Source organism: Periplaneta americana, chromosome 11 (genome assembly GCF_040183065.1).
Source record: "Periplaneta americana isolate PAMFEO1 chromosome 11, P.americana_PAMFEO1_priV1, whole genome shotgun sequence".
NCBI classification, from domain to species: Eukaryota; Metazoa; Arthropoda; class Insecta; order Blattodea; family Blattidae; genus Periplaneta; species Periplaneta americana.
In genome coordinates, this window is record NC_091127.1 from 174,227,718 (window position 1) to 174,250,272 (window position 22,555).

A 22,555-nucleotide genomic window follows, 5' to 3' on the forward strand; every position below is an offset into this window, starting at 1 on the left:
CGTCTTCCTACCTTGGCGATGTGAAGTATAGAAAAAGTCAAGATTGAATAAATAGTTAAATGATAAAATGATCCATAAATTTTCTAATAGCAAAGAAAGGGGGCAGAGAATTAAGCAGTGACATTTCTCAAACTTATTAAGAACACATCCATTGCATACTTTCTTCTACTGTCTGTTACTCAGGAGAAGACGAGCGGAAAGAATGTGACCTTCTTGACTATCGCTGTTGATTATTATAAACATCACTCAGATAAGCATCCCAGTAGCCAGGTTATTATTTGTGCAGGAAACATGAGTAACAGTGCGTATGGAAATTAGAGCAAAGTTGAACAGAAGGAGACCTAATGTTTCCGCTTACTGCAGTACAAATATTGCACGTGTTGTCATACGTTATCTTTTCACATCCCTTCCTCCTCAGTCCACTCTCGTCTTCTCCTGAGTCATCGACAGTATTTAAATTCTTAATATTTATAACGTTTCGTAACTTTAATCCTAGTTTAAAAATAAATAAAATTTTCAATAGCAGCAGCATCAGCACCAACAAGAACTGGGCCAAATATTTGTTAAGGTTTCGAGTCCAATACAGGTAAAAAATCAGTAATATATATTGCACTTTGATATTTGTTACTAATTTTATAGGATGAAGAATCTCATGAGCCACCAAAGGTATTCATACATTTATCTACTGGCTCTAATTTGTGTCATGACTTCAGAAGGTTAAGGAGTGCTAATAATATAACTCCTGTCATTGATTTTACAGAGTGAATTTTATGGAGTCATTAGTGTTGGCCATCCAGCTCAAAAATTCAATGTCTTATTTGACACTACTTGGTCCAATACTTGGCTACCATCAAGCAAATGTTCTTACTTCAATATTCCATGCCGTAAGTTAATAAATATTATTATTATTATTGATATTATTATTATTATTACTATTATTAAGGGTGTTTGAGAATAAGGTGCTTAGGAAAATATCTGGGGCTAAGAGGGATGAAGTTACAAAAGAACGGAGAAAGTTACACAACACAGAACTGCACGCATTGTATTCTTCACCTGACAATTAGGAACATTAAATCCAGACCTTTGAGATGGGCAGGGCATGTAGCACGTATGGGCGAATCCAGAAATGCATATAGAGTGTTAGTTGGGAGACCAGAGGGAAAAAAAAACCTTTGGGGAGACCGAGACGTAGATGGGAGGATAATATTAAAATGGATTTGAGGGAGGTGGGATATGATGATAGAGACTGGATTAATCTTGCTCAGGATAGAGACCAATGGCGGGCTTATGTGAGGGTGGCAATGAACCTCCGGGTTCCTTAAAAGCCAGTAAGTAAGTATTATTATTATTATTATTATTATTATTACTGTTATTACAAGTCACTACTGGTACTACTACCACTGCCACCACCACTACCACCATCACCACCACCACCACCACCAGTGCCATTTCAGTTATTGCTTGGGAGGGAGAGCAAGATTTTTTAGGGAAGATCTTTTAGGATCTGTCCCATGGCATACTCTCTTCCTATCTCCTCTGAAATGAATTATTTTCCATCTTGTCATATGAGACAAAGTTATCTATATAACATTTAAACTTATTTTTAAAGTTCATTATTTTGTCTCCATTTTTAAATAGGCCTGCTCGTTCCTTGTCTTTTATTTGTCCTTGCATCATGAATGACCATATGAAAATGGTCCATTCCTCGAAGTGGATAATGTTGATGACGACAATGACGATGAAGATATTAATTTTTTTGAGTAATTTTTATTTACACACAGTAATAATAATATTTTGTCCGACTCTGTGGTGTTGTGGTCTAAGGCATCCTGTCTAGGACTCGCATTACGGAATGCACGCTGGTTCGAGTCCTCATGGGGAAGAAATTTTCTCATGAAATTTCGACCAGTGTATGGGACTGATGCCTACCCCAGCATCATGATGCACTTGGGGAGCTACGATAGGTAGCGAAATCCGGTTATGAAAGCCTGCTATAACGGCTGGGGGGACCATCGTACTAACCACACGATACCTCCATTCTGGTTGGATGATCGTCCACCTCTGCTTCGGCATGTGGACGTGAGGCCAGCAGCTGGCTGGTCGGTCATGGTCCTTCATGGGCTGTCGTGCCTCAGATTATTATAATATTAATAATATATTAGGAAATTGAATGTTTCATCTGTACTAATTACATATTGAATTGTATTTCAGAACTTCGACACAAATATAATTCAAAGAAATCGACAACATACATTAAGAATGGAACTGCTTTTAATGTAAAGTTGGATAAAGAAAATATGACAGGTTTCCTTTCGACTGATGTTTTTCATGTAAGTATGACACGTGCTGTAATTATTTTTATTTTCTTTCTCTCTCTCTTCATTCAGTTTTTGGATTGGATTGTCTTTGGTGCTGCTTGTTTCTGGTTCCATGCTTAAGTGTGGTATTTCCATTCTTATTTTGTCCGTCTGCCTATGTTCAGCCTCTTCACATAAAGTAACAGACTTGTTTTATTCATGAATTATGATTAATGAGTCGATCTATGTTGAAAATATAAACATGGAATATAATAAAATTTTAGTCAGAAAATAACATTTATTTAGACTTGGAAAAGTATGCAGTAGTCCAGCGTTTCTCAAACTATGGTCCGTGGACCACCTGTGGTCCCCGAGGTCTGCCCTTGTGGTCCTTCAAAAAGGACAGAAGAAAAAATAAAATTCAAACGAATTGCGTATCACACTATAGCTGAAAATCTCAGAGTTTGGAAATGACACATGGCAGTCACTTTTCACTTTTTCTCCCAGTACTGATATTTTATTAAATTTATTAACCTACCCATCTATCGACTTCCCACTCTACTCTCAGCAACAAAAGAGGGATTTAAAGCACTATGAACGTGGTGCTTCTCGCCATCCTTTCCCTGCACATCAACTGATGACATGTGGCTAAGTACATTGGCATATCTTTCAGATGTATTCTCAAAACTAAGCGAACTAAATCTGTCTCTACAAGGTAATTCTTTGACTGTTCTCAATGCGCATGAGAAAATAAAGATGTTCGAGAGGAAACTTGGTTTGCGGGTGAGTTCCATAAAACAGAGCATTTTCTTCACTATTTTCAACCCTAGAGTCCTTTTTTGGTTGAAAATGATTTCGTTATTGGAAAAGAATTGTGCAATGACATATGTTCGCATCTCAAAACTCTGAGGTCACAATTTGAAACTTATTTTCCAAGTAAAGATGACAAATTTTCATGGGTTCGTGATTGCGATATTGAAAATAAACTTTCATTTCAGTGAAAGAGAACAGTTAATTGAACTCTCGAATGACACCGGACTTAAAATGAAATTCCAAGCGGAATGTATGGTTAATTTCTGGACCTTATCACAAGTGAAAAGAGAACGTAGTATATTGTACAATGATGCTTTACAGATTATTATTCAGTTTGCTTTTATGTATCTGTGTAAGGGAGAGTTTTCATCACTAACTCTAATAAAAACAAAGTACCGAAATCGACTCAATGTATGTGACAATCTCCGACTTAAATTTACCAGCATACGTCCCAATATAGAACAACTGTGCATGAATCGGCAGGCTTACCATCTCATTAATGTGAGCACCAACATTTATTTATTTTGTTTAGTTAATAAGTTAAAGATTATCCAAACTCTAATAGCCTTGATTTATTAAAAAACGAAAATGATTTTTTTCTATCAACAGTAACTTAATTAGTTAATACTAATGTAAAATTAAATGAATTAAATTAATTTTAATTAATTAATTCTGTTTTAAAATATAACTATACAGCTATTAAAATATGTTACAAAAATGATAAATTTGCTTTCAAAGGGAACAAGAGTAAGGTGGTCCGCAGAACTGTTCTGACTTAAAAAAGTGCTCCCCACTTTTAAAAAGTTTGAGAAACGCTGCAGTAGTCTATTATGGTTTATTCTGAATCCACTTCAATGGTCTTCTTGTTGATTTTCTCATAGATACATAAAAGGTAGTGCAAACATATGGTAGGCCTATAGATTGTGAGTTTCAAGAAATATTTGCCTCATAATAGCAATTGTTGTCTATGAAAATTTCTTTATACAGTAGGTTTAAGATAAAAAATAACATGAATTACTTAGGATAAATTGATGTAAACTTAACTGTTAGAAGATTGAGCAAGGACTAGATAATAGAATACCTTTAGATGATGGACATATTATATTTACATCTTTTTGTAATGAAATATGATTTTCATATGGAATGCAGTGACTTTATAGATTATTTCTGGAAAAGAATCGTGCTTAGAGAAATGAAATTTAATTTAATTAAAGATCATGATTATGCTTAATATTTTCTCCTTAAAATTTAAGTAAAACTTAAAATGTATTTCATATAAAAATAATAATATTGAACAAGTATAGTATTTGAATCACATCCAAATTTTAACATATCGTAGGTTTACTACTTTTCAAGACGAATATTGAAACAAAAAAAAAGTCTTGAAAAATGCATAAACCGTTACAAATTTAGAAAGTTAACTTCATTATCCTTTTCACAAATGCAAGTTCTAGGGCTCAAAATTAAAGCTAGTAAACCGTGTATCAAATCTAAGTGAGGAAATTAAAAAAAAAAACATCATTGGTCATTTTTAAAAACGATCAACTATCACTTTATTTGCCAAGGTTCTTTTAAATTAAAAAATTTGTATTTCATACAAAAAATAAGAAATAAAAAAAATATCTCACTTGGAATTGTTCACTAAGTTACGTTACATGGATAATGCAAATTTAATTTGAATATCTGTGATAGTGCTGGAGTTTTGGCATTTTGAAAATTAAAAAATGTAGAATTTTTTTTCTGCAGAAATTAGAAAAATAGTTTCAATAATTGAATGTCCGAGAGTATGCATGACCATTAAAAAGTAATAACAAATCAGTGGTTTGGCATTACAGAGTGATTCAGACCACCCGTATCAGTCATTTATTTAGGAAACTAGTGCATGAAAATTTCCGAGACAAAAATATTTATAACTAAATCACATGTGAACTTTCACTTCAGTTTGATTTCATCAATAGCTCTGACAGGAAGTAGGGTCAGTGGCGTGTCACTTTAAAATTTCAAATGGGAGTCGGGGTCAAATAAGGTACCATTTGATAGAGCTCTTCAAAACAAACAACTTTCATAGGAAACGTTTTTATTAATTCCTATTCTTTCAATGAGAAAACGTACGAAAAGGCAATGGGTGATTCGGACCACACGTAAGTCATTTATTTCGGAAACTGGTGCATGAAAATTTCCGAGACAAAAATAATTATAACTAAACTACATGTGAACTTTCACTAGAACTTGATTTCATCAATCAACTCTAACAGGAAGTAGGGTCAGTTGCGTATCATTCTTAAATTTCAAATGAGAGTTGGGTCATTCATTCATTCATTCATTTATTTTATTCCATAGATCTTACATGAGCAATGAAGCTTTAAGAGTGGAACATGTCAACATTTTACAATATTACAATTACAATTTTTACAAATTTTTATAGTTTTACAATTTAGTAATTTTCTACAATTTTTACAATTTTGTACAATTTTTTTACATTTTGGCGAGATGTAGTGAGATGAGATGAGGTCCGAGGATTCGCCAAAATATTACCCGGCATTTGCCTTTTCGGTGGGGGAAACCTCGGAAAAACCCAACCAGGTAATCAAATCAAAGGGGTTGATGCCAAGGACTCGCCATAGACCATCCGGCTTCAGTCCCGCGGCTGGGGAAAACCTCCGAAGAAACCAAAGTCCAAAGGGGGATCCAACCCAAGCCCGCAGCTCCGGATCAGCAGCCCAGCGAGTCTGCCAACTGAGCTACATCGATGGCTCTACTAAAAGTATACAATACATAGCCAATCAGATTATTAAATTTACAAACGCAAACGATCATTCATAAGTTGAGCTATATTATAATACAAAACAATTTAATTAAATTTAAGGCATAAACAATTCAACCAGTTGTGATATACAGAAATTGATAATACATATCATGCAAACTACTTCAAATTACAAACACAAACAATTTATCAGTAGAGCTATATAGATTACTATTCAATTTAAAGCATATACAATTCATCGGCCAAAACTATACAAATATATACAATACAAAGTAGCATACTTTCATTAAGCTATACAAATTTGTGCAATTAATATCAAGTATATTAATTCAATTTATAATCATAAACAATTCATCAGTTGAGCTATACATATTACCATTCAATTTACAGTAGGTCTATATACAATTCATAAGTAGAGCTACACAGACTAGTAATCATTTTAAGAACATATACAATTCATCAGCCAAACTATACAAACATATACAATCAAATTAGTTCAATTTACAAACTTATTTTCGTTAAGCTATACAAGTCAAATAGGGTACCATTTGATAGAGCTTTTCAAAACAAACAATTTTCATAGGAAACGTTTTTATTAATTCCTACTCTGCCAGTCACTTGACCACGCCGAAATATTAGGAGTCACCGACAGTGTTAGAAGACGAGTACAGGTGTGTGCTGCTCAGAACGGCAGATAGTTTGGAAATTTATAAAAAAATTAATGGAATTGCCAAGTCTTTGAGTAACATGTCAACATTAATTGTCTTGTTTACATTTTCGTCTTGTAACATTTCTCAATATTGATGACATTGTCTTTTTGTACGTTTTCTCATTGAAAGAGCAGGAAATGATAAAAACGTTTCCTATGAAAGTTGTTTGTTTCGAAGAGCTCTATCAAATGGTACTTTATTTGACCCGACTCCCATTTGAAATTTTAAAGTGATACACCACTAATCCTACTCCCTGTTAAGGCTGATTGATGAAATCAAGCTCAAGTGAAAGTTCACATGTGGTTTAGTTATAAATTTTCATGCACTAGTTTCCGAAATAAATTACTGTTATGGGTGGTCTGAATAATCCATTGCCTTTTCGTACGTTTTTTCATTGAAAGAATAGGAATTAATAAAAACGTTTCCTATGAAAGTTGTTTGTTTTGAAGAGCTCTATCATATGGTACCTTATTTGACCCCAACTCCCATTTGAAATTTTAAAGTGATACGCCACTGAACCTACTTCCTGTTAGAGCTGATTGACGAAATCAAGCTCAAGTGAAAGTTCACATGTGGTTTAGTTACAAATATTTTTGTCTCGAAAATTTTCATGCACTAGTTTCCAAAATAAATTACTGTTACGGGTGGTCTGAATCACCCTGTATATCATGATGTGGTTTTCTTTAATGTTATGTACATTTATGTCAAGCTATTTTGGTAACAAAAACATTCTTTTTTTTTCATATCTGGTCAAATTGTGTTATTTTATATAAGTCCTGGCCCTTAAGATCTTAGTAGTTACGTAAATAATATTTTTCCATTTATTTTACAGATTGTCCATCTAGATCTGAATCAAACATTTGCAGAAATTGTTAGCAGTTATGTAAATAATATCTTTCCATTTGTTTGACAGGTTGCCCACCTAAATCTGAACCAAACATTTGCAGAGATTGTTAGTGTACCATGGATATATACCTTTACAAAAGCGGATGGTGTGATTGGTTTGGCGTACAGTACTTATGCTGTTGATGGAGTTACACCATTGTTTTATAATCTTATAAAGAAGAAACTTGTGGTACAACCTGTTTTCTCGTTTTACATGAACAGGTAACATATGAGTATATGCTCTGTGAATAAAAAATATGCTGATATGTGAACAGGAAAACAAACTTGTAATGGAATATAATATCTTGAAACTATATAATAATCTTCTAATAATTACCATGTTGTGTCTAATTCTAGGGATATAACAACTCCCAGAGGAGGTAATTTGTTTCTTGGTGGCTCAGACTCAAAGCATTACCAAGGAAACTTCACGTACCTGCCAGTTACACGTAAAGCATATTGGCAGTTTCATATGGATGGGTAAGATATTCCGTACTTTTTTTTCTCCGAAAGTTGAAGATTATATTATATATCAATGTATTCAAGTGGGAATAATGGTAACAATTTTTCTGGAATGGATGGAGTGGACCTATAGTGCTTTTGTCATATCTTCTCCAGTACCGGTAATAAATTATCATGTGGCAGATGTATTAAATGTTCGGACCAAAAAGAATTTTGCCTCTTAGAATGCATTTTTTTACAGCATTAAGATATATTAGTAAATGCATTGCAGTTTTTGTCTGTTGGTTTTCCAGATCTGAACTCAAAATTTTCATATTTTGTTTCAACCACTTCTTGATATATTTTCCGATTTGCTTTCTTAAAATTCCAAGGGCACATTTGTTTGACAGGCATACATTGTTATAGTTTATTCTTAAGATTAATTGTATTAATAATGATTTTATGGCCACTACCAGGATCAGAAATAATTTTTCTTGTTACTCGATCAGTAATATCTGAGGATGCTAATGTTAAATCAAGATTAGTTTGAGAGCCATTATAATGGAGAAAAGTAAGAGTATCTGTGTTGCTGTGAATTAGTTCAACATTTTGAGTGCTGGTGAATCTCTAACTTTTTCACCTGCAGTATTTATGTTACAATTAACTTCAGGAAAATGTGCAGAAGTAATTTTTTCTTCTTCTTGAAATGTTGTACATTACTTCATTCTTTCAGTTGAGATAAATGTAATTTTATTTTGAATCCATAAAAATCTCCTCTGTTTGTTTTTATTCAGACATAAATTTTATTTTGCTTCACTGATAAAATATGTGATTTCATTATTTAATTTTAGTACAAGTATGTTCAGTGCTTGATTTAACATTTAAAAATTTCAACGTTTTGACTTCTGATTTTCATAATAATGCCTTCAAGACTAAACTCCTCCAACCTCATCCAATTCATCTTTTCTGAGGTCGATCTTAGCATTTTGTCACTGGGTTTGTAATATAAAATTTGTTTAGTTAATATGTTTTGTATTCTTGGAGCAACAGTAACAAATATAAATGACACTTGGGAGGAAATTAAACGCAGAATAAATATGGGAAATGCCTGTTATTATTCGGTTGAGAAGCTTTTGTCATCCAGTCTGCTGTCAAAAAATCTGAAAGTTAGAATTTATAAAACAGTTATATTACCTGTTGTTCTTCATGGTTGTGAAACTTGGACTCTCACTTTGAGAGTGGAACAGAGGTTAAGGGTGTTTGAGAATAAGGTTCTTAGGAAAATATTTGTGGCTAAGAGGGATGAAGTTACAGGAGAATGGAGAAAGTTACACAACGCAGAACTGCATGCATTGTAATCTTCACCTGACATAATTAAGAACATTAAATCCAGACGTTTGAGATGGGCAGGGCATGTAGCACGTATGGGCGAATCCAGAAATGCATATAGAATGTTAGTTGGGAGGCCGGAGGGAAAAAGACCTTTGGGGAGGCCGAGATGTAGATGGGAGGATAATATTAAAATGGATTTGAGGGAGGTGGTATATGATGATAGAGAATGGATTAATCTTGCACAGGATAGAGAGCGATGGCGGGCTTATGTGAGGGTGACAGTGAACCTGCGGGTTCCTTAAAAGCCATTTGTAAGTAAGCAAGTAAATACCTTTTGTATCCAAAATAATACTATACAGTAGAAACTGGTTTATATGTAATTCAAGAGGAACGATTTTGACTGTTTATAATTCAGAATTACGTATAATAAGCTGTGCATTTTCTTTTTTTTAACTTTTTCCTGCTGAAAAATAAAAACTTGCAATATATAGTATAGTATAGTATAGTTTAATGAAATTTTTCAACTTACATTCAGAAACAGCTCTGACACTGTAGGTCACTTTCTCTTTTCACTGTAATATTTTTTTGTTTAGAAAATTTCTTTAAGTAGTAATAATTTCACACATATGCAGTATGTTTTTCTGGATGTAAGAGAGAGAGATTTAGCATTGTCATAAGAAACCTATCTATAGAAACAATGAAGAAATAACTTAATTAGTGGGCCATTCTTAGAAAGTAGCAGGCTTTGACAATTTGTAAAACAAAAGAACATCAGGTTTTGATCATTTTGACGTAGTAACCATAAAATAATGATGTTTTCCTCTTGTTTTACAAACAAATACTGCTAATTTCTAAACGTTTCCCACTGATTAAGTGTCGCTTCATTATTTTTGTAAATATGTTTCTTACGGAAATGTAAAATCCATACGTCAAAATACCCAGAAAACCACATGGTAGCTATAAAATAGTACTTTTAAATGGAATACATAATAAACACCAGATAAATACAAATTGTTTCGTTTTATTGCTACTCATTTTTCTTGTGTAAGGAAAAAATCGGATACTTTTCTTTGTTTTACACTCACTGCATTAAAAATGTACACTTCCGTCTGGAAATCAATCAAAAGAGCAGCTTTACCATAACTCATAGCACACACCCTTCAGAAATGATTTTATTACCAGTTTGCTCTTGATGTAGGGATAGTTAGTCATTCAAGTGAGGATAGAAATCAAAGTCAACACCATCAGGCAGTTCGAAATGCTCTGAAAGCTAATTTGAATCATTTTCATAATCAGAATTTACTTCATCACGTGATATAATCCTTGTTTTGCAGAAGCAATTTCTAATGGTTGACGGGACTACCTGATTTCATGCTGCTGAGATGAGTTAATAGCCTCAATGACATTGTTTATGGGGTTCTCCTTCCATGCATCAGCTTCTGCAATTGCATGTCGCACTAACATTTTCTTGTAAAGGACTTTAAAGTTTGCAATATTGCCCAGGTCAAATGGTTGCAGTTTACTAATGCAATTGTCGAGAAAAAAAAATACTACTTTATATTTTGTGGAGAATTAAATTAAACATAACGTAAGTGTTAACTTAAGAATATAAACGTTACAGTAAAATCAAGAAGTCATACCATCATTCACAATGGGAACATAAACATAACCGCAAACATACTTGGTAACCATGGAAACATAACAACGACGCCATTTCCTCATATTCTGTCGTATACTTCAGCGCTCCACGATTGTGTTCTGTTTGCAAATCATGTAAGCCTAAGCATGAAAGTTTGGAGTTTGCAAACTTTCATGTTAACGTCTTACGGTAGTGTTTATGTCAATGCTTATGTGAATCATTGTGAATGATCCCATTTGGTAGCCTGGGCGCAAACTTCTGTGTTTATGTTACGGTTATGTTTAATTTTCATTGTGAATGGGCCTTTAGGCTGAATGAGTTGCAATTGGTCCATAAGGAGGAGGATCTCCTTTTTTTCATGCTTGCACCTAGATTCTTAAATAAATTTTTCATTAAATTCAAAGTCATTCAAGCATTTTTTTATTGACATACAATATGTAGATTTTATGTTGTACACTTCTGCTTGCAGCCTAGAAGTTGAATTCAAGTACAACCAAAGAATATGCCATGTTGAATGTGTACCATAATCTGATTTCACATGTTTGTTTGAACTTACTTACTGGCTTTTAAGGAACCCGGAGGTTCATTGCCGCCCTCACTTAAGCCTGCCATTGGTTCCTATCCTGAGCAAGATTAATCCATTCTCTATCATCATATCCCATCTCCCTCAAATCCATTTTAATATTATCCTCCCATCTACGTCTCGGCCTCCCTAAAGGTCTTTTTCCCTCCGGCCTCCCAACTAACACACTATATGCATTTCTGTATTCGCCCATACATGCTACATGCCCTGCCCATCTCAGACGTCTGGATTTAATGTTCCTAATTATGTAAGGTGAAGAATACAATGCGTGCAGTTCTGTGTTGTGTAACTTTCTCCATTCTCCTGTAACTTCGTCCTTCTTAGTCCCAAATATATTTGTTTGAACTATGTAGATAATTTATAAATCACAATGAAAAAAGTCTGCACATCGCTTTCATATAACCAAGTTTAAGTAACATCTTATTTAATAAGAATTTTATCTGGTGTGGTTCTGCAGACTTATGTCAACTAAATCTTTTTCCGAACGTGCTTAGAAGTGTCTCCAGAGAGGATTTCCCTTAGTCTCTCTATCTCTATTAATGTTACACTTTGTAATATTCTCAGTTTTATTATGTAGATGTATCACTGAATACAGTACAATCATGATGACTTTTTCAGAGTGGAAGTTATTGTTGGTGCTCGTAAAGCAGCGGCTTTTTGTCCCAAAGAAAAAGGTGGTTGTGAAACAATTCTGGATACTGCCACGTCTACTATTAGTGGTCCTATTGAAGATATCAAAGTCATCAATGAACTAATCGATGCAAGCAGTTCATATTTTGGTCGGTATAAGGTATGTATTATATATTTATACATTTTTATTTTTGCTATCATTATTATAGAGCTCATATCGCCATAACTAGGGTTACCAGATAATTTTAATGAAATGTAGGACACAGTAGTTCAAAATATAGTACATTATACCGAAATGTAGAACATTGTAGTTGCCACACAACTGCTGGATTGAAACACAGCAGAAATTTTGGACCCAAAATATACAATGCTTTAATTAGAGCTTACCCTGAGCTACGTAAACTTAACACACATAGATTTAAGAAACAAATCAGATTAATTACTTAATTGTTTAAGCTAATTGAGTTAAAAATTGATACTCTAATATTCTTGTACGTTTGTATTTTCTATTTGTATATAGACCCTATTATTACATGCTGTATGTATTTTACCACTTATTGATGTTATTGTGCTCAATGAACTCTCTTAATTTTGTGATATATTTTGTATAACTGATCTGAACTGCGCCCGAACACGAGCTTCTGCTCTTTTGGGCTGCAATGCCTAATGTAGCTCAAGTGTAAAGTATTAAATAAATAAATTAAATTAAATTAAATATAGAAAAATGTATCATAAAAATCTAAAATCCGACTAAAAGGTATGTATCATAATAGGACCTCATCTCTCAAAAAGTAATGTTTCGCAAAACATCAGACTCCTTTGAAATTAGTCATGAAACTTTACACAATTGAATTCTTAAAAATTTAGTCTCGTGTTAAAATAATAATAATAATATGTTGGACTTCATTATAAAAAAAATCTCGTTATAATAAATTTCTAAATTATAGACGTCAGCTCAAATAATTTGAGTGACCACAAGAATCCTGAATACAATAAACATGTATAATTTAATGTGATGTGATACATTAAAGAAAAAAGAAAGTTAATAGTTGAAGGCAAATATAAGTGGATTAATTGAAATAGAGATGATGATGTAATATTTGAAGAGAATCCTTGATAATATTTATAAGAACAGACATTACATAATCAAAAGGAATGTGAAGTTCCTTAAGATAATTCCATGTGAATTTTGTAATTGAACCTCTACTGCCAAACAGCAAACCAATGACAGACCATTGTTTAAAAGGGACGTTGTACTTTTGAGAAAGATAATGCAGACAAGGTTCATATATAGACTTCTTCTCAATATCAACTTCGGTGGCCTGATTTAGGGTTCTTTCGAAACGGATAGTAGGGTCAAGAACAAGAGCCCGTTTTAAGCATCCGTTAACAGCAATAATGTCTGCCCGTCTAAAAGAACCATCTGATGATACACAATGTACTTCCTCATGAATCTCCCATTTAAAGTTTTTAACGATGTCGCCAAAGCATGTCGTACACGATGATGTCTAGCATTGATCAGCAGCTCGCCTTTGGGGCATTGTCCAAGCACGTGTCCAAGTGTTTCAAGCTCGCTACAGTCTGGATGACGGCAGCGGGTTGTGCTTAGAGTTCTGCCCGGTATTGCGCTGAAATATTGCTTGACATTTAACACTGGACAACAAAATTTAACTTTTTTTTCTGTTACGGAAACGCAAACACTGGAATTCAATGTATTTTTTCATGCTGAATATGAATATGGTAATGCAATTGTCAGATGTGGTCTAGTTTTCTTGTAATTTGAGAAAGAAATAATTAGAAAAAAATTGTATTTTCCTAAACGTATTCGGCTGGGTTTACCTTAATTATTATTACTGACGTCTCCTTTTAGTTTGTCTGCTTGGGAGCATTCCTCACCATCGACCAGCAATAATCAGCTAACATTGACCCTCGTATCATCTTTAAAAATGTTGAAATTATCTGGTGAAAGTGCTCTCCATGTTCACCACAGTTTTCAGGGAAAAAGTTCAAATGAGAGTGGAGAAAGTGTATATTCAATGACAATTTGCACCCCATTTGATGATAAGCCAACAATATATATATATATATATATATATATATATATATATATATATACATACATATATACATACATATACATATATACATAGTACATAAAACTGTCGCAGAGAAAAAGAGTTATAATTCAAGGGAATCTGAATTGAAAAAGTGCAATTTTAATTTATTCTTGAAACTAGATAATGTCCGACAGTCTCTGATGTGCGTGCTCGTGGTGTGTGTGTGTGTGTGTGTGTGTGTGTGTGTGTGTGTGCGTGCGTGCGCCCCCCCCCCCCCCCCCGCCCTTAAGATTACGTTGTTTGCAAGCAGCAGTGTTCCTAGTACTAAAGTTTAACAATAATTGTTTCAGGTTCCATGTAATACTGTTCACAAGTTACCAGAAATAAATTTTATTCTTGGTGAAAAGAATTTCACGTTGAAAGGAAGGGAATATGTACAACAGGTAATGTATTTTCATTATGCATTGATATACTATATATTATGTGAGTGTAAAAATTTTATCTTATTATAATTGTCTTTTTGCTTTGTCCATAGTAGTACAAATGTTAAGATAGGATACTATTCATGAAAAAAAAAGGAACAATTTCTACATTTCAATTACAGTACAAGTTCTGAGATTCCCTGAACTTATTTGGTATATTCTATTAACAATATCTATAGGAACAAAATGTATTTATTTATTTTTTTTACACAATCCTGATTTCCCTCAACAGTCTTCAGCCATATTGACATAAGAGCTTCTAAATCCATGCGACAGCCTGTTATTTTGAGTCACTTTTCCTTAGCTTCCATAAGGACACCTTCATTCTCATATTTTGTTCAGTGATTACAGTCTCTGAATTTACTAAATAGTTAGTAATCTGTGTCAAATCAGGACTATGACGTGAGTGTGGCAACACTGTACATCCCAAGTTTGTTTGCAGATAGTTTGCAGACTGACATGTAGTAAAGAGCATCTTCCATATACTCTTGCAGTCGAATGTAGTTCAGCCGAAAATGAAGCTTTTGGATTGATTGAATAGCATTGCATGAATTTTCCGAGATCTACGCTTTTGGTAGGAAATAACATGGTGGTGATTGTCGGGAATGTAGGACACTACCTGATTTCCTTGTTTCTGGTAGGTAATGTGGCTCAGAAACACACATTCTGAATTTCATTGTGTAGGTGTACATGCTCATGTTTTGAGGTGCTGTAAAGCTCTTGGAAGAGAGGAGGAGGATTATGTAGAGAAATCAAATCCCCCCCCCCCCACAGGATGTATTAACACATACTGGGTGTTCATTTCAAAGTGTGTCATGACGTCATTGTTGTGAGTCAGCGATTTGAAGCGAGTTTCAGCTTTTATGTCAGAGAAGTTGCCTATTAATCAAGGCATTCAATCTGAACTTGAGAACATGTACGGTATAACTTGAACATCGTAGCAACAGATGGCGGCCTGTACTGTCTGTGTGCTACCATAACCTTTTTCGAACTGTGTTTTGCGCGGGCAAGTCGTACGCAGGACATTTGTTATCATCGGTTGCGTACGGCAACATTCCACAATACAAATCAAATGCTCCGTGTCCATATTGACTGTCGAAGTTAATGTCAACAAATACGTAAGTAATCGTCTTAACCCTCTCCCCATATCCCGACAGTAAGAAAAAAACTCACCTCAGTACGTGTTTCCAAACAGTTCACATTCCTGCCACTACCGGCGTTACCGTACATATCGGTAAGTACTCTTCAGAATGAACGCTGTACTTGCTAGGCAACTTCTCTGACACATAGGTAATACACCTCTGCAGAAGTGTAGGAAGATTAAATTCTCTAGGCTCATCGACTATAATCTTTTCGTTGTAAGAAAAATCCTAATGTAAACAATAGCACGTGACTGAAGTGAGGCTTCATTGGCCGCTGTTTGGCGCCATAGATTCTCAGTACATGTTCCCGCCTACTGTTGTACATTCTGTTTCATGTTAAACATTTCCCGTTACTCGTCAAGTAAGCCTAACCTCACTACTATGCATTCGTTTGCTTAGGAAACATTTACTTTATAATTACTGCAATTAAATTATTTTTAAGTCTTATATCTTCACAATGGATAATTGAGATTACAGAAGCCATACTTCAGTACCACGTGCTTACGTGCCATCTTAAGTGACGCCAGCTTGTTACAAGAACAGACTACCTCGGTATTACTGTTGATATTCATCCGCGTTCATAGTACATAACAAAATATAAAAGTAGCTTTTCTTTTACATAGTGTTTTACACATGAGTGAAGTTAAATGTTTCATTGTATTTAACAACTAGAATTCAATTTTTTATTTTCAAATAATACAAGAATATGGTTTCCAAATACGAACTATATTTTCCTGCGCCATGTGAGTGTTTCGACTGGGAGCCAATCACTGGTATGACAGCAACGTGCTTATGTTTACATTAGGATTTTTCTTATAGCGAAAACAGTATAGCCACATGACGGCATACAGTGAGCCATGACACAGTTTGAATAACAGTACTGGATACTGAGAAATCGAAAGTCAGTTCTTAAAAAAGTGTGTGGAATAACTCTTGTAGAAAATATAGGGCTCATTATGTTTCCAAAGGCTGCAGCTAAATAGTACATTATGCAGCGAGCCTATAATGAAGGTAATTAAGAAGTGAGTATGGATATTTATGAAACGAGCACAAGCGAGTTTCATAATTTTCATACGAGCTTCTTAATTACCATTATAGGCGAGTTTCATATGACTTTTTATGCTCGACCGTATTTCTAACTTGATATTATTAATTTTAATTGTATCTGACCTTCAGCAATGTTCCGTATGTTGTGAGATGTGCGCAGACGCGAAAGTATTGATTTTTTCCGAGGAACAGATGTCCACATTGACCTTGCTAGGCCATAAGAACCTACAGAGATAACATTGAAATTAAATTAGACATTGAAAAACGAGATGACAAATTGAATTTATTTGAATATTATTTACAATTAACGCTAATTATTATAGTAACAGAACATAACCTTCTGCGACAGTATTGGATTTCCAGCCTCCGTGACTTTTCGCTAATTCTCTTTCGATTGCATATCCGAGAATAATCGATACTTGCGGTTTTATAACGGTAGAAAGCTGACCTGTCATTGGCTGAACAGTTGTAACCTGAGTCGTCATTGGCTGAAAGACCTGATCTTTAATGAGTAGGTGTACTTTAATGACATGCATTGAAGGACTGCTACCAGGTGTATAATTACTACGTTTCGGCATGGTCGAGCATAAAGGTACTCATGTACCCTTAATTTTTAATTTTCTGTTCACAGATGACCTTCTTGGGTCTTACAACTTGCTTCTCAGCATTTGTTATTAATCCTGATGTTAGTGACTTCATGTGGTCCCTTGGTGCATCATTTGTTGCCAGCTATTACACAGAACTGGACCTGGGACAGAATCGTATTGGATTTGCTGTTGCCAACGAATAAGTTGTACACCTGCTGTGGATAATTGTTTCAAGAAAAGGAGATTGTTGATGTCGACTTGTCACTGTATGGTTCCTTTCCACTGGAACAAGTTTGAAAAAGTTGAGGAATATTCCTTTTATCATGACTTCAAGTACCAATATCAGACAGTCAAAGTTACTTAATGTTTTAATATGCTGAAATGCATTCTGTCTGAGTTGCTGTAGGCTTATAATTGGAATTTTTTCTGTTTCTCAACAGCAAGTTGTTGGAATTGAACCATAATCTTTGTATTTTCATGGAATATATTATGGTCCATAGTGGAGTTTTCCTCCACATGCTTTAAATAGCTAACTCGGCTTCGGTGCTTATATTGATGTTACTTACATTGAATTTTTATATATGTATATTTTTTTTCATGTAAACTTCTGTTAACGCTCTCTATTGTAATTCTAAACTACTAAAGGTGATAAATATTTCTTCTGTACTCTGTTGTATGTCTTTCATTTCCTTCCTGCGTCCTGCATTTTAAATTTAAAATTAGACTTAAAAGGAATTATATCTTGATTCTTGTAAAGAATTTCTCTCTCTCTCTCTCTCTCTCTCTTTTTTTTTTAATAGCTTGTTTGGACTAATATTCAAAATTAATATCTCTAGTCAGTTTTGACTTAATAATTTTTTTTAACAGAGTGAAAAGGCAAATATATGTTACTACCTTTTGCATGCTTCCATTTTTTGCAAGATCAGTTGTTTCATTGCCAGCAATACCACAATGTGAAAGTACCCACTGAAGAACTATTCTTTTATTTAATCTTTTCAGACAATGTATAGTACATTCTCCTACACATTCGATACGACCTAGATTTAAAATGTGTATAAGTTACACAACAAAAGTGTGATTGTAATATGTTTAAAAGGCGTATATGTATATTTTTCAACTAACAAGATGAAACGATTATTGATTGAACACTTGTAATTGGTCATAAGAATGCATGTTATCCTTATTCTTTCCCACGTGTATGTGTAGTTACCACTTCATTTATTAGACAAGCAGTTTCCTTTGTGTTTTGATAAGTCTCTTTTGTGCTGTTACTTATCCACGTAGAGGTGACCATTACCCACCATGTGGAAATGCTAAAAAAGTATTGAAAGAGAAGTGGTGCCTGCTATCTTTTGATTGGAGCTGTATAAAAATAGACAGTGACGTATTACCTAACATAATCTTAAAAATATCGTTATTAAACATAAAAACAATGCAATCACTTCGATGCTGCTTGTATAATAAATGAACACAAGGACTGTACAATAGTGAATAGAAGTGAGAATGTTACGAAGTGCAACAATATCGATGTAATTAAAATCTCATTGTTCCACATAATCTAGAACAGTAGGCTATTACCAATACACTCCAAAGCTTAGTGTACTATTAAAAGTGATAATCGAATGTGGTACTGATACATGTTTTACTTATTAAATTTTCAAGCACAGTACTGTATACCTAATAGGCCTATATAAAAAAAGGTCCGTTCTGCAGTGAAAAGCAAAAATCGTATTATCCTTGTTTTCAGTTACCCGTGTGCATCTGGTGATTTGCTGAAATAATTGAATAAGCCCTCCATCAGTCCCTATTCTGAGCAAGATCAATCCAGTCTCTACCGTCATATCCCACCTTCCTCAAATGTATTTTAATATCATCCTTCATCTACGTCTCAGTCTCCCCAAAGGTTTTTTCCCTCAGGTCTTCCAACTTACCTTATTACCCACTATGCCGAAATTGGCAAATAATGAATAAAGACTATCTTTTCAAGTGTCAAGCCATCACGAAAATTGATGGTGATAAAAATAAAATTCTCGGCCGGAAAAGTACTATTGAGATGCAAGACGACAAATAGAGGAACTCAGAGCCTAAAACATTAGTGAACAGTGCCATGGGGCCCGATCCCACCCAATAATTCGTGTTATTATTATTATCATCATTATTATTTATGAGATTTATTTAGATAACCTATAACCGAAGTGTTTGAGCCCACCCAATATTTCCCGAAAGTTGGCGCCACTGTTAGTGAACATCAGCCCCATCACCACCACCACCACCACTTTTTATAAACTTACAAATTAAAATAATTTATGGGAAACATATTAATAATATCAGTTTGAATCATCCGCCTTCAATAATCGACAGAGCCATCGACGCTGAAGTTGCGCATTGAATTTGTAGTAAGAGATGGCAGGTTAATAGCACTCTCCCCACTCCAGTTGTGTATATTTTTTTTGGGTTGTGTGTTCCGGAGAGAATATCGTCCAAAGATCATCACATCATATGTCATCTTTCAGTGGTCCTCGAAATTATACGCATATTGCCAAAGGAGATTGTAGCGCTCCCAAAATCCAATCATCTTAGAATTCTAGTTACGATCGTTACTGTAATGGCGGATAGTAGTGAGAATAGTGTGAGTGATAGGATTACTCATATGAAGTATTAACAGTAAACAATTTCGGAGGTAATTTCAGTAGGTTTGATTTATTTGTGGCATAGAGATGATGTTAGGATATGCAGCGAAATGAAATGTGCGGTTATATAACACAAAGGACTTCATTTATTTAATTTTGGCTCAAGTAACATATTTTGAACAGTATTCGCAATTAGATCGTGCTGTAACCGATGGTAAGTTTTGTGTGACTAGAATAATGGTATTTAATTTTAAAATAACGAGGATCTGCACCCAGGATCTTATCAATAGTTTACAAGTTAGTTCTATTCTTTAATGTTAGTAACATTTAGCGATATTGTGCAAGAATGCATGACCTTTCAGAATGTGGAATTAAACCTTTCTTAATGTTTCTCATGAAATAAGTAATTTAGCGCGTTATCACAATTATAGTAATTTTAAATTTTTAGACTAATGTAGGGGTGATGATAAAACGAGGGAGAAAACTAGAAATGTTGTCGAAGGAGGTAGGCTAGGCTAATGAAACAAGGGAGAAAATAGGAATGTTGTCAAAGGAAAGTTGGCGCAGGTACATTGAGAGTGGTGTTCGTAAGGTTGTATTTCACATAATCTTTTAGGTTTAAAAGAGAATTATGTAAAGAAAAATTAATAATTTAATCTAAAGACGTGCTAATTACTGTTGAGTAAGTCACCTAATTGATAACCAAACAAAATAAAATGGATTAGGCCTACGATATTAATTTTAACCCCCTCCCATTTTTTTAAGGTTACCAGCATATTTTACTATTAACAGCTAGATAGACTCCCTAGCCTTTTTTAATCTTGTAATGAATACTTGGGGTAAACATTAGGCCTACCATTAGCGGCCGCAACATACCAAGGCTAAGATGAGACCGAGAACTGTTACAAGGTTAGAGTGGGTTGGATGAGGAGATAACTGAGTGACAACTTTATCACACTCTTAGGCCTCCTGACACTTATTCACTCATCTAAACTAGCTAACCATCTCTAATCCTGTCACAGTCCTCTGCCTCCTATCAACGCTGTTGTGTTATGGCTACTAAAGGCAATGGTGCCATACTTTGGACGTTCGGTAATTCTGTACAAGAGCGCTACCAAAGGAAGGCAACTTTTTAGTGGAAAATATTTTAATTGAATTCACCACTATTCGTATAAATGCATTGAAGGTTCAGGAGAATTCTTAGAAGGACCATGAAATGAATTCATATGTTAGCAATTCTGCAACGTACAGTTGGAACAAATGTATAACGAGTCATTCAGCTGCAAACATGGCGTACTCAGGTTGTGTGAGTGTTCAGGCGAGAAGAATGAAGACGAAGTAGTGGATTTTGGGTTCCAAATTGGCGTCGCCCTCAATTTTTTTTTTTTTTCTTTTTGTCGATATGTATAATTAGACATGCCTTTCTTCGATAGCACTCTTGTACGGAAATACCGGATGAATGTTCTTGTGTGTTATACTAGAATATAACACTACTGGCTAATCCTTTAACAGAGAGAGAGGTGCATATCATTTGTAGGGTACAGATTCTCCTATGAAACTGAGTTTAGAGTAAAATTTTACCACCTTGAGATTTAGTTTTCTGACAAACAGGCTATTTGACCAGGTGATGTCTTAATCTTCTTTGGTGACATTTGAGAGCTATGCTTGTGGACAAATAAAGGGATCTACCCGGGGCCTAAACTCCGAAATCCTGAATGTCATATTTATTTTGATGTACCGAAGTACATATGATATTTCCATGCAGATATTCTGCTTCATCAGATGATGAGAGAGAGATGGAACGGAGAAAAATTCTCTCCGGCGCCGGGATTTGAACCCGGGTTTTCAGCTCTCCGTGCTGATGCTTTAACCACTAAGCATCAGCACGGAGAGCTGAAAACCCGGGTTCAAATCCCGGCGCCGGAGAGAATTTTTCTCCGTTCCATCTCTCTCTCATCATCTGATGAAGCAGAATATCTGCATGGAAATATCATATGTACTTCGGTACATCAAAATAAATATGATATGCGTAATAAATCACTTTGTGATTTAAAGACGGCGCCCATACCGTCGGACCCCGGCCAACCAGTCACTCATCTGAGTGCACCTCTACACATGTATGGACTTCGGTCCTGCGTGCATAGACATCTATGACGTAGTGCAGAGGGCGGCCACCAGAGGGAAACCCAAGAGATGGAGCTTAATCTGAGACGATTCTCAACGGTGTCGGGATTGTATCCGGCGTCGCTTAGTGGTTAAAGCATCAGCACGGAGAGCTGAAAACCCGGGTTCAAATCCTGGCGCCGGAGAGAATTTTTCTCCGTTCCATCTCTCTCTCATCACCTGAATGTCATATCGTGAAGCAGTAGAACTCGACTCCTCTTTGTATCTGTGCTTCAAGAAGTAATTTACAGTATACAAACCAAATTACTGAAAATTCAGCGGAGCTTCATATTGGGAATAACTAGAGCATACCCATCCAATCTCCACTGACGCAGCATTGGTAATTGTGATGT

At 34.8% G+C, this 22,555-nt stretch overlaps 2 protein-coding genes across 4 annotated transcripts in view; both read left to right on the plus strand.

Moving 5' to 3' along the window:
- Positions 1–18,075, plus strand: part of LOC138709605 (lysosomal aspartic protease-like) — a 32,817-nt gene extending 14,742 nt beyond the window's left edge. For both annotated transcript variants that reach the window (XM_069840494.1, XM_069840493.1), the window contains 7 exons: positions 761–884; positions 2,212–2,330; positions 7,498–7,691; positions 7,827–7,949; positions 12,083–12,254; positions 14,502–14,594; positions 17,454–18,075. In XM_069840494.1, the coding sequence (XP_069696595.1) occupies positions 761–884; positions 2,212–2,330; positions 7,498–7,691; positions 7,827–7,949; positions 12,083–12,254; positions 14,502–14,594; positions 17,454–17,612 (984 nt within the window). In that variant the 3' untranslated portion in view covers positions 17,613–18,075. The remainder of the gene's footprint in view (positions 1–760; positions 885–2,211; positions 2,331–7,497; positions 7,692–7,826; positions 7,950–12,082; positions 12,255–14,501; positions 14,595–17,453) is intronic.
- Positions 18,076–19,957: 1,882 nt separating this feature from the next.
- Positions 19,958–22,555, plus strand: part of LOC138709606 (uncharacterized protein DDB_G0284459-like) — a 68,413-nt gene continuing 65,815 nt past the window's right edge. Inside the window, exon 1 of one of the 2 annotated variants that reach the window (XM_069840495.1) lies at positions 19,958–20,253. The gene's annotated coding sequence lies outside the window, so the exon portion shown is untranslated. The remainder of the gene's footprint in view (positions 20,254–22,555) is intronic. The other variant, XM_069840497.1, reaches the window with a different exon arrangement.